Source organism: Babylonia areolata, chromosome 22, assembly GCF_041734735.1.
Source record: "Babylonia areolata isolate BAREFJ2019XMU chromosome 22, ASM4173473v1, whole genome shotgun sequence".
NCBI lineage: Eukaryota > Metazoa > Mollusca > Gastropoda > Neogastropoda > Buccinidae > Babylonia > Babylonia areolata.
Window position 1 is genome coordinate 25,164,886 of NC_134897.1, and position 26,282 is coordinate 25,191,167.

The window sequence follows — 26,282 nt, forward strand, 5'->3', positions numbered from 1 at the left end:
ATGTATTGTACTCCTGTTACTCATTTGAGGTGTAAAATTTAGGGTGCAAGGAAATTATGTTATCAGTGATGTGAGAGTGTGTTATGTAGGTGAGGGGATGTTGGGGCCTGGGGGGTGGGGTATGCTAAGTGAATATGATTGCATGCCAGCTTGTCCTTTGGCTTTAATCTTTTCTGGGTTTTTTTTCAGAATCTTTTTGTCTCATTTGTCAGTGTCATCAGATTTTCTCTCTCTTTTTTTTTGGATTGATATGGCTGTTGTATATTTGTTAGATGTTTTACAAAGTAGTGCAGACACCCATAGTTTTCTTGCTTGCCTGAAGTGATATTGTGTAGATTTTGAATAGAACTGTTCATGTTGTTTAGATGTTGGGCTGGCACACATCAGTATAATGTTGTTTGTGTGTGTGTGATAATTGTGTATGTACAAGAGAGAGAGAGAGAGAGAGAGAGAGAGATTGAATACAACAGCATGCTGATTTGCAATGACAATAGAATATGAGGAAAGTCTTTAATTGTACATGCTGGTGCATGCATGTGTCTTTGTGTGTATGAGTTTGTGTGTGTGTGTGTGTGTGTGCACATGTCCATGTATGTTTGTGTGTGGTATTCATTGATTTGTTTTTTAAGCACAGAAATTGTCTTTCCATTCAGATAACAATTATTATGATATATAGGGAAGAGTCTCCGTCAGTTTATACTGATGCTTTGGACAACACAATATAGGACTTTGGAAAGAAATAGGGTAAATAAACTTTAAGTGCTCAGCTTCACACAGGACTTTGGAAAGGAATAGGGTAAATAAAACTTTCAATGCTCAGCTTCACACTTTATGCTACTTTAATCTGTTTATGCATTGTTTTTTTTTGCTGTCAGTATCTGCCACTTCAGTTGATGCAATTGTGTACATTTATATCATTTTGTTATTGTCATGAAGGGCATATAGACCATTTTTGTAGGTCGGTGTCCTTTTTAATGATACAGTCTTTATTTGGCAGAGGAGCTGTTGTTTGTGTCTTTATTTCTGCAACACCTAAAAGGAGATTTCATAGCCTTTGTTTTTTTTGGGTTTTTTCTGTGCATGTATGTATATGTATGTACTTATGTATGTATCTGTGTATGTGTGTTGATACTTTTAGCAATACCTATGTCAAAACAGCACACAAAAAAGTGACAAAAACAAAAAAACCCCAAACAATTACCATGCTCACGGACTGCATATATATGTGCATGCATGCGTGCGCGTGGGCATGTGTTTTTGTGTGTGCCCACAGTGAAGGGGACATAGCCCCCAACTACTGGCAACAGGTATACGGTCACCACTCGGGTAATGAGATCTACCACATCCAGCTGGGCAAGAGTGTCTTCTTCAAGCAGTACGAGGGATGGAGCTTCCCCGAGGCCTCCGCTGATGCTCATCAGAGGTGAGACCAGGAGGGGAAGGAAGGGAATGGATGGATGGATGGAAGGAAGGAAAGAAGAAAGAAAGGAAAGAAAAGAAGGTTAACTCACTCTGGACGATGGAACGCTGTAGCATTCCTGACGTCGGATGCAGTTCTGGACGATGTAACGCTGTAGTGGTTTTGACAATTTAAAAATTTCCACGTTTTCCTCATGGGGTAGCATAACAACCACAGCTACACTTGGCATTGTGAACGTGTCAAGGGTCGAATGGAAAGTTTCATCGTGAGATTCCGTAACAACACACTCGCCGACAAGCCATTGAGTTCAGCACCCCACATAACAAGTTAATTTGCATACATATCGAAAATGGTGTCGCAGGCTATGGAAGTGGAAATTTTTGGAGCAAATAGATCATGACAGCGGCTTTCACTGCTGCTGAAGGAAGAAAGAAAATGAAGTGAAAGAAGGAAGGAAAGGAAATGAAAGAAGGAAGGAAAGGGAATGGAAGGGAGGAGGGAGGGAGCTTTGACATTTTTTTGTTCTTTTTCTGGACTTTATAATTGGGCGTTCTTACTCTGCTGGCAGATGGCATGTTTTGATTTTGCATGCCTGGTATTGTATAATTTATATATATATATATATATATATATATATATATATATATATATATATATAAAAGTAAGACTATGTTTGCATTGAGAATCCATTTATTCTTTTTATCCTCCGGCAAAAATTTTAAGGAATAGTAAACGTCAGAGGCACATCCTAGGCTTTTGTGCATGAACGTTGTACTTGTTCCCAGTGTTCTTTTCCTTTTTTTCCCTTCTTCTGGTTCTTTTGGACTGGTATTGATGGTGTTTTCATCAGAGATATGGCCTTGTATGTTTGGTTGGGCTAAAATCAACACCACTTTTACTAATGAAAATTATTAACATTATCATCATCATCATCTTAACAGCAACAACAACAAAATAATCATAGTAATGATTATGATAGTAATCATGATAAATAATAATAAATGTCATAAATGATGTAAATGATGATAATAATAATGAGAGTGGTAATCCCTTATGATGGTGATGATGATGATGATAATAGTAATAATGATACTACTGCTACTACTACTACTACTACTACTACTACTACTACTACTGTTACTACTACTATACAACTACTACCTACTACTGCCACTGATAAAGACAATGATGATGATAAGCATCAAAGAAAATTGTTCATTGATATCACTGCCATGTTGTGTGGTGCAGGTTTGGCGTGAGCCTACTGGCAGTGCTGGCCGGGGATGGGGGGATGTCACGCCGGCTGCAGCTGAACCCGGGCAAGGACTACCACCTGAAGAAGGAGGACTTCTGCTTCTACATGAGCGTGACCCGCGAGGAGTACGCCAAAATCAGCCCCGCTGCCATCGCCCGCACCCCCAACCGGATCGTGAAGATGGGTAAGTACTGGGGGTGGGTTTCTGGTCTTTTTCATATCGATATAGAATTTTGAATGCTTTTTTTTCTCTGGTATGTGAGGTTTGTTTGTAGTGTATGTTGTGTAAACAGTGTAATGCGAATCTCAAATGCTCGCATGCTAAGTTGATCTAAAGCTCACATAAACATACTGTTGCTTTGTTTCTGTACAACACTTTGAGATATTTAAAAGTATTACATGAATAAATCATTATTATTAAAATTATTATGATCATTACAATCAAGATCATTCTGTTTCTTCTCATTGTTATTATTATCATCATCATTATCATCATTCTTCTTCTTCTTACTATTACCATTACTGATGTTGTTATTATTATTGATGTAAGTAGTAGTAGAGGTAGTAGTAGTAGAAGTAGTATTGCTGTTGTTGTTTTTCTTATCATTATTATTATAATTGCATGCATACACTCACACACACAAACACACACACACAGACACAAGCATGCACACATCCCAGCTTCTCATTTCCTCACCATCCAAACAAAAACTCATCAACCCCACAACTCTGACCCCCCTCCCACAGAAGCGCTGGCAGAAACGCTCCAGAAATACGGCAACGTGGCCAACGACACGGGAACCGACCTTGAGGCCAGCGCGTACGACACAGTCACCAACCTGGAAGGGGACCGCCACCACCACCCTCCGCTCACCATCTTTGAGCAGATTCATGGGGCTCACCACCATTTTCAGAAGCGTCGGAGAAGTTCCTCCTCCAACAACAACACGGAGGATGCCGACATGGAACTGATGCCCATGCTCAGCCATGCTGGGAAGGCTGAGGTGAAAGATGCTTTTTTGTTTTTTTCTTTCTTTTCTTTTTCTTCATCCTATTCTTCCTCTTTTTTATATAATAATAATAATGTTAGTATTTATATAGCGCTGAATCTTGTGCAGAGACAAATCTAAGCGCTTTCACACCAGTCATTTACACACATGCATAACTCTAAAACTGAAAAAACTGAAGACAAGGAAGAGGCAGGGAAGGGAGGCTATTTTGTGAAGAGGTGGGTTTTAAGGCCAGACTTGAAAGTGCTGAGTGCGGAGACCTGAAGCACAGATATGGTAAAAAAAAATATTTATGTGTTAGATTGTATTTAAAATTTTGTTTTGTTTTGAAATTGTGTGTGTCTGTGTGCATGCAAGTATGCATCTTTTCTCCATCAGTGACTTAATGCCTATGACTCAAGCACCAGTAATAATAATATAACTCTTTGGGAAAACAACAACAAATTACTTGATACCTACTGAAAGCAGAACTGTGCATATCCTTCATTATATAATATAATCATATATAATGAAGAAGAAAAACAACAACAACAAAAAACAAACAAAAAAATTTAATCATGGTTTTTTTTCTCTCTCTCTAATTCAGTAATACAAAATGTTTATATAAAAAAAATAGGAAGAAAAAGAAAAACCAAAATAAAAGATTAATAACTTTGTTTTTCCCTCCATACTTTATAACAGTTATCAATTTAAAAGATTGATTTATTAATAAGTGTGCTTTTGCTGACATATTTACAGTGTGGTGTTCAAAACAAGTGTGCTCTTTCTGCCACTTACATGGTGGTGTGTTTGTATCTCAGGAAGCCGGAGCGAACTACATGGACACAAAGCTGGACACGGTGGAAGAGGAAGAAGGAGGGGGAGGGATCAAGGCATCGGAACGGTCGTACGATGAGGTGGACCACCGCCATAACAGGGGCAAGCTCCTGCAGCAGTTCCCTGAGATGAGAGATCTGTAGGTGTTTGTTTTGTGTGGGATATGTCTGTGTGTTGGAGTGGGGTGAAAGGGCTGCGTGTGTGTGTGTGTGTGTTGGGCGATAGGGTTTTATTTGTAGGGAGGGGGTTGTGTGTGCATGCACATACATGCCAAAACTGCATTTTCCAGAGACATTTGTGTTTGCCTTGATACTGTCTTTGATGGTGGGCTAGGCTCTTAGTCAAATGAATGAAGCATGTTTGTGTGTTTTATGTCTGTGTCCCCTATAGCACATTCAGTTTGTGTGTGTGTGTGCATGCGTGTGTGTGAGTGTGTGTGTGTGTGTGTGTGTGTGTGTGCGTGTGTGTGCATGTTTCTTTGCATGAAATTGTTTAGTGCATATATGCACATTCATGTGTGTGTGTGTGGTGAGTATCAGCTAAGAAGGGAGGATGTCTGTGTGCATGCATGCATGTACATGATTCTTGTCTGTTTATGCTTGTGTGTGTGTGTGCGTGTGCATATGTGTATGGGTGCACATATGTGTGTGTTTGCAGGCCTGTGTGCATTTGGTTTGAATCATTGATATAATAAGCAAAAAAGCAAAACAAAAACAAAAAAAACTCTTGACAAAAGACAACTGTAAAAACCACAATAATAGTCTTTGATTATTAGGATGATGATGATGATGATGATAAAAGTGTCTAGCACTGAGTCCTGTGTTTCCTGTGTGGGTTGTGCCTTTACTGGCAGGATGAAGACAGGGCACCCCCCGGTCACCATCTACACTGGGACGAACCGAGCTGTCTGTCACATCATGAGGGAGCCCCGCCCTCACTGCTGTCTGCAGTGGAATCAGGTCCGGCTCACTCCATGTGTGTGTGCATGCATGTGATGGAATAGATAGATGCTTGATAGTTACATCATGTGTGTGTGTGCATGCATGTGATGGAATAGATAGATGCTTGATAGTTACATCATGTGTGTGTGTGCATGCATGTGATGGAATAGATGGATGCTTGATAGTTATATCATGTGTGTGTGCATGCATGTGATAGAATAGATAGACACTTGATAGTTATATCATGTGTTGATGCTGGATAGTTATATCATGTGTGTGTGCATGCATGTCATGGAATAGATATATACTTGATTGTTATATGTAGCAGAGACTGACATAAGTTTGCAAATTGTTTCTCCACTGCAATCTACAGTTTGGTATTTTGTGAATTTTGACTCACTTAAAAGTAGAAGGCAAGATTGCATTGGCTCTTAATGCTGAGGCCAGCAGAATTAACAAATTCTTTATCCACTACAATGGAAAGTCATTTGCAGCTTGGTTTTTTGTGGACTTTGACTCTCACTCAAAGTAGGAGGCAAATTGCACTGGCTCTTAGTGCTGAAGCCTTGGGGGCTAGTTGGCCCTAGGAGCCATCTCAGTGTTGATTGGCCTAAAATCTTGACTGAGAGTGGGGATGTAACTTTGGCATGATATTCTTCACTGTGATCAAATTCTAGCTCAGATAGTTGGGACAGCAGTTGCCTCCTCATCTGTGCTGATGGTCATAGTTGGACATGACTGACTACCATACTTCCATAGTGCCTATCTTCAGTCAGAGACCAAAACTCTGCACTTTACAAACATGGAGTCATTTGCACAACAGGCTGCCTACCTGGGTAGAGCTGACTGGTGGCTGCCTTGAGGCACATATTTTGTTTCTTGTGTCATTCAGTCAGGCTTCAGTTATGCACACACACACATGTTTCTATATATTTGAGTGAATTTTTTTTTTGAAGTCTATGAACTCTTTGATATAAGTCTATGTACTAACAAGAGTCAGTGAAGGGATGGTAGCCTGCCTGATTCTGTACTTCAGTTTTCTAATGTACTAAAGTGAGCGTTTAACAGTCATCATTCATGTATTGATCAAACCTAGTGCACCCACATTGTGATGCCGTTGTTCATCCCTGATTTTTACACACACAGACCTGTGAGCACTGCAACTACCGCCATGCCAATGACCACCGCTGGGATCGTCACCTGATCATCATGGCGGCCCAGAAACCCACCAGTGGCCTCCACAACTTCATCGTCCCCCTGCGCTCCAGCTTCATCTCTGTCAATGGACTGAGCGCCATCATCCTCCTGCTGGAAACCACGTGAGTCTTGCAGTGATGTCTGCTGTCCTTATTTTTGTTTTATTTTGTTATGATCAGTTGCCATTTGTTCTGATGTTATGTCAATGTCAGATTTGTTCAAGTTCATTTTCAACCAGCAGCATTGTTTTTTTTTTGTGTGCTTTTTGTGTTTTTTTTTGTTGTGTGTGTTATTACTGCTTTATTTGAAATGTTCATATTTGTACTGTTAACATTATCTTTCTTTCACACACTACATGTGGTATGGAGGCATACCAAGTATAGCGTCTTTGTTATGTGTGTGTGTGTGTGTGAGAGAGAGAGGGGTGTGGGGGGAATCTGTTTAGTGTGAAACATGGGTGAGGTGATCTGCTGACCTTTTCCATTTCTTTCTTTTGTTTTTTTTACAGGCCAGAGCCAATATTTTTGGACTTCATCGCTATGTTTCCGCTGGTGTTCTGGATGAAGGGCTCCATCACCAGGTAAAAACAACAACCACAACAGTTGTCATTAAGAGAGACTTTGTTTTACTTAGATGCTCCCACATCATTTTACACACAAGGCAGTCGAGATGCTCCATACTGCACATTACTCAGCCAGTTTGCTTATGTTACTCCATCATCTCTCAACATGTCTCCTGAGAGAGATTGCAAGGAAGAGGCTAAAGAAGATAAAACCGAGAGACTGAAAAGGACAAAGAGAAGAGATAGCGAAGAAAAGAAATATGTATCATGTGAGAGTCTGGACTGGGAAAAAATCTAGGAACAAGAGAGAAAGATGTTTGTGTGTGTGTGTGTGTGTTTGTGAAGGAAGAACAAAAATTATTTGATAAGATTCTGCTGTCAGTGAAGACAGCTTTTCTTTGCCTTTCACTTTTTTTTTCTCATCAGAGGTGTGCTCATCGGTTTAACATCTACTAACAGAGTGTTAGTGTGATTAAAGGTACTGCTCTCAAACAATTGCAGCCTGAACTAGGAATAATAGGATCTATCAGTAATGGCAGATTAAGATTTGATGGAAGAAATAAATAAAAGTCCATGAACAAAAGGATTAAAAAAAAATGTTGATTATGGAAATTCCTTCAAAGAATATTTTATCATCTTCTTTTGTCTGTTTTCTTTGCATGTTAGTTTTGTTGTACTTGATATTGTTTCCTTTAGATTATGAATAGATGTCTTGAATCAAGAAAAAGAAAGTGTTTCCTGCTCTAGCAGCCACAAAGAAGAAAGACATATAGTGTTGCAGATGATTTATTTTATGACACACATATGTCTTGATCAGCATTCAATCATTTATCATTGTAGGTGGTAACAGCATGAAAATATCACTTTTGATACATGAAATGCTTCTTCCATTACATGTCAGAGATAGTTTTGTTCTGTTACATGTCACAGAATTAGCACTGTTATATCACAAGTCCTATAAACATTTCCTCCAGCAAAGAAAACATTGTTGTATCCCAAGTTCTATGAATGTCTCCCCTGGCAACAATATCATTGTTGGATCAGAAGTTCTATGAACATCTCCCCCAGCAAAGATAGCATTATTGTATCCCATGTGATAAGAATGTTTCCCCCAGCAAAGATATTATTGTTGTTTCACAAGTTCTGTGAATGTCTCCCACAGCAAAGATATCATTGCTGTATCACAAGTTCTATAAATGTGTCGCCAGCAATCGTTGTTATATCACCATGTGATAAAAGCGTCTCCTCTTGTAAAGATAGCATTGTTGTACCACAAGTTCTTTAAATGTCTTCCCCAGCAACGATGTCATCTGAATGTCTTCCCTGGCAAACATATTGTTGTATCCCATGCGATATAAATGTCTTCCCCAGCAAAGATATCATCACACTGTCTCCCACAGCAAAGATATTGTTGTATCCCATGTGATATAAATGTCTCCCCCAGCAAAGATGTCATTGTTGTATCCCATGTGATATGAACGTCTCCCGCAGCAAAGATATCATTGTCGTATCACAAGTTCAATAAGCATCTCCTCCAGCAAAGATACCATCCCAGTGTCTCCCCTAGCAAAGATATCATTGTGGTATCCCATGTGATACAGATGTCTTCCCCAGCAAAGATAGCATTGTTGTATCCCATGTGATATAAATGTCTCCCACAGCAAAGATATCATCCCAATGTCTCCCCCAGCAAAGATAGCATTGTTGTATCCCATGTGACATAAATGTCTCCCCTAGCAAAGATAGCATTGTTGTATCCCATGTGATATAAATGTCTCCCCCAGCAAAGATAGCATTGTTGTATCCCATGTGATAACAGACGTCTCCCCCAGCAAAGATAACATTGTTGTATCCCATGTGATATAGATGTCTCCCCCAGCAAAGATAACATTGTTGTATCCCATGTGATAACAGACGTCTCCCCCAGCAAAGATAACATTGTTGTATCCCATGTGATACAGATGTCTCCCCCAGCAAAGATAACATTGTTGTATCCCATGTGATACAGACGTCTCCCCCAGCAAAGATAACATTGTTGTATCCCATGTGATACAGATGTCTCCCCCAGCAAAGGTAGTATTGTTGTATTCCATGTGATATAAACGTCTTCCCCAGCAAAGATATCATTGTATTCCATGTGATACAGACGTCTCCCCCAGCACGCACTGTGTGTTTCAGCCTGGACGACCTGCTGAGGGCAGGGATCAACAAGGCCAGCCACCTGGTGGTGGTCAACAGAGAGCCCCGGGACAAGGACAGCCTCAGTAAGACCAATGCTGAGGAGACCCTGGTCGACTCGGAGACCATCATCACTGTGCAGACCATCTTCAGGTCTGTGCACAAAAAATGCAGGCATGCTGTTCAAGTGGAGTTACTCAGTGTACAGAAAATGCAGGCATAACTGTTCAAGTGGAGTTTAATGACCTGTTTGCTGTTGCCCTGAAGATCAAGTTGTTCAGGTCTTGGTTCAGTGAAGGTCGCATTGTTCAAAGGGTTGAGTCCTGGATGTCTGTGGATGTGGGGGTCCATCTGGTATACAAAGGGGAGACTTGGGCGTGCACTGTATTTGATACTAGCGTATATACCTGGTTCAGCAGCCTCTTTGTACACACACTGGTTTTTACCTCAGGGTAAAATCTGGCTGACCTAAGGTGGCAGAATGGTTAAGACCCTCATCTGCTAATAGGGTGGTGCTCAGTGTAGCGATGTGCTCTCCCTGAGGAGGGCAGCCCAGATTTCACACAGAGAAATATATTGTAACAATCATGTGATGGATTTGGTTTGTGTCACAGGCTGTTTCCCAATGCCAACATCATCACAGAGCTGAGCCAGGCATCCAACATGAGGTTCATGCAGTTCTCTGCTCAGGATGTCTACTGCCACAAAATCTCCCGCCTAGAACAGGTTAGAAACTTCTCTGCCCTAAACAGGTAACTCATAGATAGATGTTAAAAAAAGAAAAAGAAAAATGGTATAGACACAGCATGAAATATATCATCAAACAAATGTTTGTACATCATTGTTCCATGTAACAAATGCTGATGTCGTATTGCATTGTATTGCATTGCGTTGAATTGTATTACTTTTTTGTCACAACAGATTTCTTTGTATGAAATGTGAGGTGCTGTGACAGTGTGTGGCCTCAATGCAGCACCAGCTTTTCTCTTTTTTCTGTCTGCAGATACATATGTTGTCTGACCAAAGTGGAATGCATTACAAAATTTTGGAAAGGGGCAGCCATTTTGTTGCTTTTTTTTTTTTTTTTTAGCATTAATTTGCTAAATGCATGCTGCGCTTGGGACCTCAGTTTATCGTCTTATCCGAATGACATACACTCACACACACAAAAAAACACACACCAAAAAACAAAAAAAGAAAAGAACCTCCTTTCCCTCAAAACACACACACACACCCTCAAACACACACACACACACACACACACACACACACACACACACAGAGTTTCACACTGTATCCTGTACTGAATGCTATCTGTGGTGTTGCAGAAACTGAAGGCCACAATGAACTCCAACCTGAGCCACATCTTCCGTCTGCCCTTCGCTGCGGGGCAGGTCTTCAGCGCCAGTATGCTGGACACGCTGCTCTATCAGGTGAGAGGGAAACACCTGTACTGTGGTGATGTAAAACACTGAAATATGAAGGAGGGATTTGGAGGGCAGGGAGTGTGTGTGTGTGTGTGTGTGTGTAAGGGGGTGGAGGGGAGAGTTGGGTGTTTGGGAGGGTGGTTAGACTTCTGCCAAGAATGGAACGTGATACTATCAGGTGAGAGAGAAGCTACATGAACAATGGTGACATGAACCACTGAACAAGGCTGGAGGGATTCGGAAGGTAGCGAGTGTCTGTATCCAGGGGGAGGGGGAGGGGGTGTTTGGGAGGGTGATTGAACTTGTGCCAAGAAATGAACATGATACCATAGCAGGCAGGTTAACCTTCAGTCTGTTTTATCTGTTTACTTGGGTGGAAGACCAAAGAAGGTAAAAACTGACCCTTTCTAGGCAGTGGCTTGGTTCATTTTGTTATATGTCTTGTGCAGTTTGTTTTCAGTGAAAAATTGGAGTGACATATTTAGGTAAATGTACTACTTCTACTACTACTACTCCTTAGAGGGAAAGGAAGAAGAAGCAGAAGAGGAAGAACACATTTAAACCTTTCAAACCTCTCAAAGACCTATAGAATAACAGGCGAGTTGGACACAAAGCACACATACACACTTGCACAAACACACACACATGCATATGCACACTGCAGTGAGAATGTGCAGACAGCTTCCATCATTAACTGATCTGTGTGTATGTGTTTTTTTTGTTTTTATTTCAGACCTTTGTGAAGGGTTACCTCATTACGTTTGTGCGACTGCTGTTGGGCATTGATGCTGAGGAAGGATCAGGTCACCTGTCCAGTGTAAGTCCATCTGTTTAAAAGATTTATGTATACATGTGCAAACGTGACATTCAGCGAACTGAAAGTTCGACAGGCATACGTAGAACTTGGTGTGTATAGTGAAGGCGGGGAAATTGGAAATGATAGACTTACCATTCAAGTGTAATTTTTGTAAATTGATTTTGTTCTTGTTGGTCCAGTTAAAAAAAAAAGTGTGGTTTGGGGGATTTTTTTCTCTGTATGTGTTGTTTTTTTTTCTCTCTTTCTTCTGTTTGTATTAACAAAATGAAAAATGTTTATAAAAAAAGTATGTCTGTGTGGAAGTGTTCATTCTGTCACCTGTCCATTGTAAATCTGTGTGGGTGTGTCCCTCTGTGTTGTCTACGTTCATTTATAGAATGTATAGGGAAAAAAGTGCATTTCTATTACAATGCTGGTTGTAGTATTTCAACACATTCGGGTGATCAAGTGTACCAGTTATGACTTAAATGTAGTTTTTAATTTGATTTTGGTGACCAAGTGTTTGTCAGTTATGATGCTGAACATGCAGATATGATGCACAACATCCTTTTTCAACAGATTGAAGTGGCAAAGTGCATATAAATTATGATGCCAAATGTGGCTTTTCAACAACAGATTCGGGTAACCAAGGGCATGACCAAACAGTACCCGACGTTCGGCCACATGTACAAGATGCTGTGCCACTCGTCAGGGGAGATTCCCTTTGCTTTGTACCACACAGAGCTGAACTGTGGCGACAAGAACGTGGAAGCTGATGAAAAGAAGAAGGGCAAGAAAAAGATCAAACGAACGGTGAGATGTGTACAACGTTGAGCGAAAGAGCACGGCAGAAGTTTAATGAAAATAAAGAGAAAAATGAAAATCAGTATCCTCAGTTACAATTAGTATTTCTTTTCATTTTGGAATGGAAAGTGTCAGTCAGCTGCAGTTGTTTGTTAGGATACATCGATCGCATGTTTAAACAGTTTATGTATTGTATCAGTCAAAATCATTTATTTGTACTGTCATACATGTGTTGACTATGATAACAATGAAATAAAATCGATATAGGTAATTATGTAATGTTACAGATGCAGTTACAGTAGTTTCCACATTACTTCCACAATATTATAAACATGTTTGCAGCAATGTCTTGGAATCTTTAAGCAGGCAAATCCCATTCCCATCTTGTTGACACTCCCTCACCTTTTGTTTCCCACCCAGCCCTTTGTATTGTGGCCCAAGGCCGTTGTTTATTTAAATATTTGAGTTCTTGAGTTCCACTGGCTTTAAGAGCTGATGGGTATTCAGCCTTGAATTGGCCCCCATTTGTGGTTTGCTGGGCACTAAGCAACATGATTTGGATGTTGTGAGACAACCCTGACATGGGACATTTGTGGTTTGCTTGGCACTAACTAACATGATTTGGATGTATTGAGACAACCCTGACATGGGACATTTGTGGTTTGCTTGGCACTAACTAACATGATTTGGATGTATTGAGACAACCCTGACATGGGACGGGACATTTGTGGTTTGCTGGGCACTAAGCAACATGATTTGGATGTTGTGAGACAACCCTGACATGGGACATTTGTGGTTTGCTTGGCACTAACTAACATGATTTGGATGTATTGAGACAACCCTGACATGGGACGTTTGTGGTTTGCTTGGCACTAAACTTGGAACGCTGAAGAAGAAGACTTGTATTTTGTGTTTGGTTTTTTTTTTTTTTGTTTTGTTTTTGTTACAACAGATTTCTCTGTGTGAAATTCGGGCTGCTCTCCCCATGGAGAGTGCGGTCGCTACACTGAGAGTGCCACCTTTTTTTTTTTAATTATTATTCCTGCGTGCAGTTTTATTTGTTTTTCCTATTGAAGTGGATTTTTCTACAGAATTTTGCCAGGAACAACCTTTTTGTTGCCATGGGTTCTTCTATGTGCGCAAAGTGCATGCTGCACATGGGACCTCGGTTTATCGTCTCATCCAAATGACTAGCGTCCAGACCACCACTCAAGGTCTAGTGGAGGGGGAGAAAATATCAGCAGCTGAGCCATGATTTGAACCAGTGTGCTCAGATTCTCTCGATTCCCAAGCAGACACGTTACCTTTAGGCCATCACTCCACTGCATGTGTGTGTTGTTACTGAAGAAGCTGGGCACTAAGAAACATGACTTGGATGTATTGAAACAACCCTGACATGGCCCCTTTGTGGTTTGCTGGGCACTAAACAACATGATTTGATTTGATTTGACATAAAAGCTGATGTGTGTTGGTGCAGCTGACAGCGAGCAACTCCTCTGGGCCGACCAGTCCTTTCCAGGCCTTCAGGAAGATGGAGGTGATGGACGTCAAGGGCCTGGTGCAGAACAGAATGAAGACCTTGTCCATGGCTGATGACTACTGTGAGTTGTGTCAGGAAGATGGGACAGTGTGTGGTAAATGATGTATGGTGTTGCTGATTTGTGTGTGTATTTGTGGGGGTGGGGGTTTTGGAGGGGGGGGGGGTGTCTGTCCTTGGCTGGCTATTACTGTGAGTTTGTCAGGAAGACAATGTGTGGTGAATATCATGGATGGTATTGCTGATTTTGTGCTTGTTTGTGTCTGTGTGAGTATGTATGGTTGTCTGTCCGTAGCTGGTGATTACTGCAAGTTTGTCAGGAAGACAGACAGTATGCGTTGAATATAATAGGTAAGGTTGCTGATTTTGTGTGTGTGTGTGTGTGTGTGTGTGTGTGTGTGTGTGTGTGTGTGTGTGTGTGTGTGTGTGTGTGAGTGAGTGTGTGTGTGTGGGTGTTGTTACTGTCATTGTTTGTATTTGTGTGGTGTTGTTTTTTAAGCACCATGTGTCTGGAGTACATAAAAACTGGTCCTTGTATCATCAAGTTTTTATTAAAAGTTGTTCCAGAGCATGGTCAGTAGTCAGAGTGGAGCGAAAAAAATTATGCAGAAGTAAATTACAGTGTGAGATATTTTGTAAGTCACTAACAAATTTTTGTCGTTGCAAAGAGTGAATCATTCACAGAGAGTCATGAGTGGTGGAAGTTGTTCTCAAGAAATCCTGTGCACAAACATTTGAAAATAGAAGCGCATTATTTTGTTGTTTTTGTTATTTTCCAGCGGAAGTGAAGAAGGTTCCAAACGCGATCTCCTATGTCATTGCCAACCCTTCTCCAAAGCGCAAGCTGAAAATGGGTGACATCATGTGAGTTTTGGATCAGACTTTTCATTCAGTCAGCTCCTTGTGAAATGAAACGCTTGAAATCTATATCTGATTGTTGTCAGTTCAATGGGGATTTTAGTACAGCCTGTTTTAGAATACTTTGTAAAACAAAGAAGTAATTATAATATTTTGCCCAGCCTTAAATGTTTTCAGAAAAATAGATTCTTATTATCTCGTTATCTTGTTTCTAACAATGTTTTTTTTATTTTTATATATGCTTATGAATAATTAGTTTGCCTGTATCCATACATACACTTGTACACTTTTACATTTTTATACATACTTATGGAACATTAATGCACACACACACACACACACACACACACACACACACACACACACACACATATTTAGACACTTGCATTCAAGTCACACACTCTCCATCTGTGTCTCTCATAGACACACAAACATACACACTCACAAATGCACATCTGCACACTCCACGACAATGCATTGTGACAGTGTACTTTTCAACATAACAATGCACTATGCTACACTGCACCACACTACACTACAACTACTTGACACTACACTACACCACACCACTCCACACCACACACACCACCTCACCACACCACACCACATCAGACCACACCTCACCACACCACACACCAAACCTCACCACACCACACCACACCACTCCACTCCACACCACACACACCACACCACACCACACCACACCACACCACACCAATACCCAATCCACTAAAGAAAACAATACTGACCTGGTCATGACAGCTACGTGATCCAGCCGAGCAGCATGACAGCCAAACCCAACCGACCCAAACTGCCGCTCCATCGCTCCAACAGCTTCAGCGGCCTCAACTCTGCCATGCTCAGTGCTTCCCCCTTCCCCACCAGTAACTGTGCCACCTATTCCGGCAGCCCTCTTCGCCTCACGCAGCAGATCCCAGACTTTGCTGAGGGCCAGGAGAAGAAGGCTGGACTGGAACCGTTGACGGAAGAGAGTGGCCAAGGTCCGGTACAAATCGGTCGCTTTAACCTGAAGCGTTACAGGAAGAACAGCTGCCCTGCGTCTTCGGCGGATTCGAACAAGGTGTAGGTGGGTGTACTGTCTGCATGCTGTGGGTGTTGTCACTGCAGACGTACTGGTTTTTGAGAGCAGATGTGTTGTTTGATTGTCACTGCAAACATGCCAGTATGAGAGCAGAGGTATGCTTCTCATTGTCACACTGCAAATATACAAGTATGAGAACAGAAGTATCCTTTCATAGTCACATTCTAGACATAAGTGAATGAGAGCAGAGATATCCTTTGATTGTCAAATACCAGTGAGAACTGAGATATCCTTTGATTGTCAAATACCAGTGAGAACTGAAATATCCTTTGATTGTCAAACACCAGTGAGAACTGAGATATCCTTTGATTGTCAGATACCAGTGAGAACTGAGATATCCTTTGATTGTCAAATACCAGTGAGAACTGAGATATCCTTTGATTGTCAGATACCAGTGAGAACTGAAATATCCTTTGATTGTCAAATACCCATGAGAACTGAAATATCCTTTGATTGTCAAATACCAGTGAGAACTGAGATATCCTTTGATTGTCAAATACCAGTGTGAACTGAGATATCCTTTGATTGTCAAATACCAGTGTGAACTGAGATATCCTTGGATTCTCATTGTAAATATAACCTATATGAGAACAGAGATATCTTTTGATTGTCACACTTCAGATATACCCTGCAAGATTATTGTTTTTTTCTCTTTTAAAATGTTGCACATATAACAGTTTTGAGAAGGGTATACAGACAGTATGTGCCTTATATTGTTTATTATGTTACTGTGAATCTTCAAGACAATGTTCTTAGATGTGGAGGGTATAAATGGAAACCAGAACTCATGGAAAAATGGATTATTTGTCCAGAAATATACAACTTGGAGTGACATAATCAGTTCGGTTTTGGGATCAACCCACCTAAAAAGTGTTATGCTTGGTACAAGAATGAGCTGGGACTGTGTCATTGATAAAAATCAGAATGAGGAATGTTTAATGTGGAGTCGTACATATAGAAAATCAAAATGAAGTAGGTTTTATGTGGAGTCAAACCTGGACGAAAATCAAAATGAAAAATCAGCTTTACACGGACATATTAAATCAGAACTGAGTTCAGGTTTTGTAATCATAACTGTTCTGCCAGAATGTATTATGATATAAGTGATACAATTTTCTGTTGAGACATTTTATCAGAGAAATCAAATGGGCTGTTTCAAAAACCTGCTCTACAGAGCTTCTAGATGCTTGTGCAGATTTGTTTTAGGTGACATGGATAAATGTTGCAGAATATTGTATGGCATGTGTACATATCCTTGTTGAGTTCATTCTCAGTTTGTTGCATTCCTGAGCAATATTATGAACATTTATAAATGAGTAACCTGCAGGGACAAGGCATTGGTGATTTATGTCTTTGAGGAGGAATCGTAATTTTCATTACAATGAGCCAGCACTTGTATTGTTACCCCCAAACATCTTTTCTTTTGTTTTATTTCTCTTTAACTCCATGTTGTGCATGCCATTATTTTCAATATGATACGCTGTTTTCATTATTTTCAAAATTAGAAATTTATGCAACTATTTTCAGTATATTTTGCTGTCTTCATTGTTTTAAATTGAAATAATGTTTGAGATGTAGATTGATAAGATTGTTTGTTTAACAATAGATAGATAAGTAAAAGAACAAAGGCATCAAATCAGCTTTAAAATTGTTTTGTTTCTTTTTTTTAGAAAGAATCTCACAATTGACTGGAATTTGAAAACAAATTTGCTTATTCTTACCATGTGCTGGGTTCTTGGCAGTTTTGAAACAGCATGTAGGGTGTGAAGAGTAGTATGTATATTAACTCAAAAACCATCATTCATTATTTTGATAATAATAATGTGAGTTTCAATCTGCATTATTATTATTCAAGTATAGATCCAAAGGAGAAGCCTGTATAGTGTCATTAAAAGCTAAAACTTGAAGAGGAATATTGCTTATATTGAGGATAAAAAGGATCACTGAAACAGGTTTTGAATTCATCACAAATAGTATTTGGTAACTGTAATTTAATGGAAAAATCTTCTCATCTTCTCACAAAAGAGAGATGATAGTTACTGAAAAAGTATAAGAGCAAGTCTGATGTTTTGATTGGTGTTCTGGATATGTTTTTTTGAGGTGCCGTGACAAGAGTCCGTTAGGGGTTGGACTTCTGATCCAGTGTTCATTACAGTTCAGGATTTGAGGCCCCATTTGGCATGGTATGGTGTCCTTGGAAAAAGGCACTCCACTCTGATTTTTCTCACTCCACCCAGGTGTGAATGGGTGGCTTACTGGTGGGGGGTAGGTTAAAACGGCTGATGGAGAGGACTGGTCCCCAGGACACATTGGATATGATGACCGTAAAAGGCTTTTGAATCTTTAACTTCTATCCTTTTGTTTTAACTCTTTCCAAACAATGGAACGCTATACCGTTCCTGACGTAAGGTAGTGTTCTGTATGACGGAACATTATAGCGGTTTCGACAATTGGGGTAGCATAAAAATCACAGCTACACTGGGCATTGCGAACATGTCAAGGGTAGAATGGAAAGTTTCTTCGTGAGGTTTCCGTGACCATACACTCGCTGACCAGCCATTGACCTTGGTATCCCACATGACAAGCTAATCTGCTTAAGTATCAAAAATGGTGTTGCAGGCAATACAAGTGGAAATTTTTGGAGCAAACTAGATCACAAAAGCTGCTTTTTACTGCTTTAAATGTTTCAAACTGAAGGTTTCGACGTCGATGAGATGATGATGTTGAATAAAGTATCAGCAGTGAAGAAAGCTACCAGCAAGAAGGTACTGACAATGACTCAGCTTTTGAGGGCTGTGAAGAGAGGGAGGGGGGTGGGCGTACACACGAAGTTAGAAGAGGGGTCAGTGGGTCAAGTACAGGGAGTTTCATTCATTTACTTTGTGTTTTGTATTTTTTGTGATTTTTTTCCTGACCCTAACAAATGGGTTGTCTGCAGGGGAAAAGCAAGGCAGAAAACTATTCATCTGGAGTGAGTTAAGTAGCAGCTGTTGTTGATGGCCATAAGAGATGCCTGACATCGGGAAGGAGTGGTCCACATTGCCATGTTATTACTTAGTCATAACTGTGCCAGTGTTGTGAGTTTTTCTGCTCAGCACTTTAGGTTCATCTTCACAGCTGTTTCCACATTTCCTTTTTACGTAACACATTGATTTTTATTGTAAAACTTCATAAAGGTCGGTTGTTTTTTGGGTTTTTTTTTTATATGTGACATATTGGCCGTCATGTTATTTAGAGCTGCGTTCATGAACTGGCACTTTTTACACAGCACATCGATTCCAGTATTCATACCCTCTTATATACATATAGTTTCAATTTATATATATGTAAATCTCACCCTGATTTACACATTAAAGCAGCAGATATTGTCCAAAGTCTGATTAAATGGTAGTCACAGTTACTGTATTGTCTTGATTACTCATTTTGCAAAAAAAAAGGACTTTTGTTTCACATTATTTATATCACAAGTAAGAAGATGGCTGTGTTTAAACATAATCTGAACATTTCTCTCTTGATTTAGGTTGTTGTTGATTTTGTGGGTTTTTTTTTCCTGATTTTGTTGTCTGTCATTAGCCGTTATAATTCTGGACAGAAATCTTAAAAAATGTTGTTTTGATTTGATATACTATCTTTTTTTACAAAAATGTTACAGTGTTTGGTGGACTGAAGTTCGAAACATTATGAAGAATGATTTTGTCCTTCAACATAAGGTTTATTTGAATAAATGTGTGTTCCAGAAAAATAAGAAAAAAAAGTAATGTGAAGACCCATATAAAGGAATCCAAACAAAGAATTGTGACTTGACATTCTGACTTGTAATCACAATGTTATCTCAGGCAACAGTCCTTCACTGATGAGAATACTCATTAGTAGCAGTCAAATGGTTAAGTAATTTAATTGTTCTGTCTTTTCTCTCTCTCTTTTTCTCTTTCTCTGTCTGTCTTTCTCTCTCATTGTCTCTCTTTTGCTTGCTCACTCATTTTTTAAAAAATAATTTTCTTTGGCTTGCCCATTTTTGTATATATTTTTCTTTGGCTTGTCCAGACAGATTTTGACTTGTCCTTGACTGGAATTATCATCTCAGTAACAAAGCCATCAATCAATGACCGTGTTACCTAACACAGAGCTGTGATTTTGTCAGTGATAATTCAGTTTCTTATCGTCTGACGTTTGTCACTGTGCATCATTTTCTCTTGTTGAAGGATTGCTCAGATTGCCAGTATGAAAATGAAACCTGTGGCTCAAGAACAAAGGCAGTGGAGGGAAAGGTATTTTACAAAAAGGAGATCACAGTGAATGACAGATAACTTAATAGACTGCCCACAGTATCAGCAGATCGTCTGTGAAATAGAAGATACCTTGAAGCACTGAAACAAAATAGTAGTTGAACTAAGTTTTCAGCACATGCTCTTTGAAATGTGCTAGTTCAGTTTTCAGTAATACGATGATGCCAGTGAGATGTCAAACTGTATATATGGGTAGAGTGTGTCTATTAGATCTGGTCCTGATGATTTCTGTGGTTGATTGCTATGCATTATGGTGCAAACACACACACACACACACACACACACACACACACACATATATATAGTGGTGCTGCTGTTAAAATGTACATGATTTTTTGAAATTATTTTTTCTGTATTGCTTCAGCATTTTGTGCACAGGTGCCTTCAGGATTTCTTTTTTTTTTTTTTTTTTTTTAAATTATTGTTATTATCAATGGCAAGCTTGTAAACATATCAAATATGAATCTTTATATATGATATGAGTATTATTAATTTGCTGCTTGAAGTACTTACATTCCATCCCCCACACCATGGTTTTTGTGAATACTGTTGCACAGTCATTTCAGAAACTGATATCAGTGTTATGTAGTTTGTTGCATTAAATATAAACAAGATTGATTTCAATAAATTTGTATGAGCATGTAGATTGCTAACAAGAAAATCATTGTCATCAATGTCATTCCATCAATATTGTCATGATGATTAGAATTTATTCCAAAATAAAAATGATCGTCAATGTCATTCCATGAATACTATTGTTGTATGTGCAGCATCTTTATTGCGCCTTGGCTTTATTGCTATATCTGTAATTTGAATGGCCAAGCTTGTCAATTATCAGAATAATCACAAAGAGTCCAAAATGTGAATCGATGTGTTGTGTGCTGGCAAAAATGGAGAAAGCAGTGAGATATACCTTCGGTAATGTTTATGTCCTCAGCATTTGTATAAATATAAAACTTGTGAAAACAGAAAATAACAATGTTGTTACAGCAGTATAGTGAATATAACTACTATTCTTATAATTACAGTAAGGCAATAGTTTTGTGTTTTGGTTATCTAGTGATCCTCCTGCTGACAAATATTTTTTGTGAGCCTTGAGATTACTTGACCATAATTTTTTGTTCAGTCTTAAATGGTTGGTTTTAGTTTTTAGTCTGATATAGTACTCAGAGCTTCTTTTTCTTTTTCTTTTTTTTCAGTGATGTCATCTTATACTTTAAAGGAAGAACATTTTACTCTATTTTTCAGTATTTCATAGTCTTTGGGTATGTACTTTTGCTTCTCTTCTTGCAGTCTTGCTTGTTTAGAAAGGGAATTCAAATTTTAGGCACTGAGACTTACCACAACATGTTCCGCTACTTGGAGGAACCTGCTTTTGTTGAACATAAAGGACTTCCTGAAGGATTTCCTTTCTTGCCCCCTTACCCTCCCTGCTCTTTCTGAAACTGTCTCTTCTGACAGGCATATATATATATATAGAACTTGATATGAGACTCATTATGATATTTGTTATTACGCACCCCTACCCCTCCATATCCCATAGATTCTGCTCTCATACTCATCAAAAGTAACAGGGTATAATATGTTTGGGTTTTTTTATTGATATTATAAGGCATAATGTAAGAAGGATGAAAAGAGAAGAAAAAATACATTTTTTAACGTGTCATGATTTTGTTATTGTTTGGTGATTGTGATTTTTTTTTTTTATGTGCAAGGTCAAGAAACACGTACTTGAATTCCAGTTTTCATGGAGGATTCTTGTTAAATGATTGTTGACTTGCTGATTTATTATTTTTGGTTTGTGGGGATTTTTAAATGTCATGCAAAAGAGCCATCTTCTGAATGTTATTTGGAAATGTTTTCTTCTTGTGGTGTCAGTAGTGAGTGAGTGAGTGATATGTTTACAGGAGTACCAAGTTGTGATTTTGTCAGAATGTGACTAGCTATTTTCTTGAAAAACAAAGGTGCTTTTTTTTAATGAAGAATTTACAATTTAACAACGAAGATGTCCTTTGAATTGAATTTATATGTTTTACAGACAGTATAAAGAATGAAAATTCCCTTTGAAGTAGAAATTGTTTCAGATAATTTATAAATGAAGATGCCCTTGGAATTCACTACATTTTACAGACAATTAAAACAAGGAGGATGCCCTACAAATCAAATACTTTTACAGACAGTTTAAACAATGAAGCTTACTTTTGTTAATCTAAATATTCTTACAGATGATTTAAACAATGAAGATGTCCTTCAAAGCAAATATTGAAATAGCAACTTAAATGATGTAGATTTCCTTGGATATAAACCAACAATGAAGATGTCCTTTGAAGCAAATATTGTAACAGGCAACTTAAAAGATGGAAATTTCCTTTAACTTAAGCCAGCAACGTAGATGTCCTTTGAAGAAAATATTTTAACAGGCAACCTAAAAGATGGAGATTTTTTTTGTTTTTTTACTTGAACCAACAAGATGTCTTTTGAAGACAAATGTTATATGAGGCAACTTAAGATATAGAGATTTCCTTGGACTTCAACCAACAATGAAGATTCCCTTTGAAGCAAATATTGTAACAGGCAACTTAAAAGATGGAGATTTCCTTGGACTTAATCCAAGACCAAGCTCCTTGAACAACTTGACCTGGAGGTAGTCAGTCAATATGTTGTTAAACTCAACTCTGCGCTTGACTTTAAAATGTCATACTGACACAGTAAATAATGAATCACTGCAGCACTTAATTGTGGTCATCGTCCACCAAAGCCCCCACCCCACCCCCTCACCCAGACCTGACATTATCATGCTGGTCAGGTAACCAAGTTTGACCCTACGTTTTGAATGACTTTCTGAAACTGATCCTGATCGGCTGGTGAATAGAGTTGGCCAGTTGACCCTGCCTAATGTTGGTCAGTTCAATGCACTGGACCGTGCTATGTGATGACTTGCTAAATATTAAGCCTGCTGTGTGATCAACTTACTAAAATGGACCTGCCGTTTGGCCACCTGACTAAAATTGACCCTCACATCCTGTTTGGTGTCAGCTGCTTGACAATGACCCTGTCCCGTGATGGACAGGTTGAGATTGATCCTGTTTTTGTGTCATACAGTGAGCTGATTGTGACTCGTAATAATTCCAATGAAATTACCAGTCTGCTCGGTTGACTGCGTATCTTTTACTCATTGGAATTCACAAGGTTCAGAGATTTATGGATTCTTGTTGAATGGCTAGATCCTTGATAGGAATTGTTAAAATCTCTGAGTTATGAGTTGATAATTTTTAAGTTGAGTTGTTCCTTGAGTTATTTATTTTAAAATATTATTGTGTGTGTGTGTGTGTGTGTACATAATGTGTGAACTATAGCTGGAGGTAAATAAAGTTTTATGTTATGCTTACGCATTTTTCAGTTGTGATGTTAATTATTTCCATTCAGTATCATCAATGTCTGTAGAACGAATTTATAAAGAGACAAATTTCATCATGTAAAACTCAACTTTTTGTGTGTTTTTTAAATGGTTTTTAACCCTGTCATTTGTACCATGTCAGAAGCATTACTCCCACACTCCTTATTGCAAGTCCCCCATACTCATAACATGTTACACGGTCTATTTTTAGTTGGGGATTTTATGGTCATAGTATTACTCAAGTGTTGTTATAATTTGTACTCAAAAATGACAGTTTACATGATATGACTGTCATGGATGTGGATCTTTTTTTTCCCCCAAAGTGCAACTGTTGTATTCCTTTCCACATTACAGATTACCTCATCTGACAGTATACTGATTTATTTTGTTGAATATTTGATTCGGAGTGATCATTACATTTGTTTTTTTCATTACATCTGAATGACAAAAAGGTTTGTATTTGCAGACAAAATTTCTGTTGTGAACATCATTATTGATGCTGAACATTTTGAGGTGTTTGAGTTTCATTGTATGTTTGATAATTATGACTGCTGGGGGTATGAACTTTTTTTCTCTTCATTTTGCCTGTTAATTTGCTAGTCCTTATGGTGGAAAATAAGCTTCACAAACTTGATTTATTCCTGGACCTGTTTCTTAATAACTAAATGCTTGTCTTTGTTGTTTTCACTTCAGTTTCAATTTCACGTGAAATTTGTGATTCTGAGATGAAAGTTATTCTGAGTTATAATCGCTCTTGTCTGTGTCCTTGACTACTCCGGGTTCTATGATACTCTGTTCAGGCTGACCTCAAATCACTCATGGGGGCACCATGACAGAAATGGTTAGGCGTCAGATTTCTGATCCAGTCTTCAACAGTGATCAGAGTTTGATGACCTGTTTCAGCAGGGTGTTGTATGTTCTTGAGGAAAGTCACTTCACTCCAATTTTCCTCACTCCACCCAGGTGATAGTGGGTACCTGACTTCAGCTGGGGAAGGTTAAAAGTGGCAGGAGGAGAGCATTGGGCCTGACCTTCCCATGCTGAGTTCTGGACATGGTGGATATGAATTCATTGCCCCTACATCCGTAAGAGGTGATTGGACCTTTAACCAAATCACTTTGTTTGGCATAGTACTGGGCCATCCTGAGGGTAAGGGAGGTGTGTGTCTGGTGTATGGTTCACCCAAATGAGGTCAATCTGCTTATGTCTTTCAGTTTCATTCAGGAAAAAGCAGCTTGCCAGTAATCTTCCTCCTGTGTATAATTATTTATTACTGTATTGAGTTCAGTTGTCTTATGCAGAATTAACAAACCAACAAATGTAGTAAACTTCTTTCCCAGTTTTCACAATGAGCATCCTCCCAGTAATTTTTTTTTTTCAAAATAAATCTGAGGTCTGCTGTATCAACTCCATTTTCATACTTCAAAGCAGTATTTATGCACTATTATATCTACTGCTGTTTTGTAGATTTTGCAGCATTCTCTTCTATTTATTGAGCTACACCAGTCAGCACATTTTTTGTGTGGTTTTGTAATGCACCTTTTCAGTTTAAGTATTTAATTGTCATCAAGATTTCTGTCTGTGATTTTTTTCGTTCCAACTGTTCGCATTGAATTTTTTGGAATGTTTCTTATCAGTGTGGGTTTGGTTGGGTTTCTTTTTTCTCTCATACCTTTCCACTCAAGTTACTCATCTGATCCTCTAAAAACCTTCTCAGATTTACAATGGCTTGACCCAGTTTGTATTTTTGTGCATTGCATCAGAAACCAAAACAGCTGAAAGAGAACTTTGAAAATTTGAACTCTGTCTCTCTCACACATTGTGAGTTGATTTTTACATCTTTTGTTACATTTTACTGATGACAAAAGAGACTTTTTTATGAATGTGGGGTATTTCTGTATGGAATATGATACAGCTGAGAGTGTTGACTTTTTTCTTCTTTTTTTAAACGGAAGCAGAAGTTATATGGTATGGTCACAGAAATACCTGTACTGTATTTGATATTATTTGCAATTCTGAAGTAATCAAGAGTATTTCTTTCTTTTTTTAAAAATCTTTACTGTAATGTGTGGTTCTGTTACCATAATGTTCACAGACGTTCTCAGTGTTCCTAATTGTTGACACAAACTTAGATACCATTCTGAACAAGGTGGACAACAGTAAACACTATTCTGTCTTTCTGTCTGTCTACCTTTGACTGTGCCTGTCTGACTGACTGTCTGCCTGTCTCTTTCTTGCTTTAACAAGCCTGGTGTTGATGATGTTTTATTTTATCAGGCAGAAGCTGTTGAACTGCTATTTCGACTGAGAATGCATACAGTATATATTGCCTTTGTGAAGCTACATATTGCGTGTTTGAAATGTTGTAAAAATAGCCACATGATTTTTCAAACATTTAAGAGGTTCTTGCCTGTTGTAGAACTGAATTGATTTGCTGATTTTCCATGTGTGTCAATTGAAGTGAACAAGGAACAGAGTCAACAAATAACCATTTTCAGCACTTGGGGTGGGCTTGTTCTGTACTCGGAGTTTGGGACTGTTTTTGTAACTCCCACAAATTGTTGTCACTGGAAAATTGTTGTGTTTTTTAAACGTTTCCTTTAAGTTGACAGTTGTTTTTATTTTTTGGTTTGGGAGATGATCAAAACAGAGTGCTTGTGCAGAGAATGTGAAATAAATATTTTTTTAATTACTCA

At 38.8% G+C, this 26,282-nt stretch overlaps 1 protein-coding gene across 1 annotated transcript in view; it reads left to right on the top strand.

The window, feature by feature from the left end:
- The window catches only part of LOC143296921 (potassium channel subfamily T member 2-like), a 51,077-nt gene extending 24,818 nt beyond the window's left edge, over positions 1-26,259 (top strand). The window contains exons 16-30 of the mRNA XM_076608940.1: positions 1,274-1,423; positions 2,669-2,859; positions 3,423-3,679; positions 4,486-4,640; positions 5,355-5,460; positions 6,589-6,761; positions 7,148-7,219; positions 9,380-9,532; positions 9,994-10,105; positions 10,708-10,812; positions 11,540-11,623; positions 12,239-12,415; positions 13,884-14,007; positions 14,723-14,807; positions 15,564-26,259. Of these exons, the coding sequence (XP_076465055.1) occupies positions 1,274-1,423; positions 2,669-2,859; positions 3,423-3,679; positions 4,486-4,640; positions 5,355-5,460; positions 6,589-6,761; positions 7,148-7,219; positions 9,380-9,532; positions 9,994-10,105; positions 10,708-10,812; positions 11,540-11,623; positions 12,239-12,415; positions 13,884-14,007; positions 14,723-14,807; positions 15,564-15,888 (2,269 nt within the window). The 3' untranslated portion in view covers positions 15,889-26,259. The remainder of the gene's footprint in view (positions 1-1,273; positions 1,424-2,668; positions 2,860-3,422; positions 3,680-4,485; positions 4,641-5,354; positions 5,461-6,588; positions 6,762-7,147; positions 7,220-9,379; positions 9,533-9,993; positions 10,106-10,707; positions 10,813-11,539; positions 11,624-12,238; positions 12,416-13,883; positions 14,008-14,722; positions 14,808-15,563) is intronic.
- The last annotated feature ends 23 nt before the right edge of the window (positions 26,260-26,282 follow it).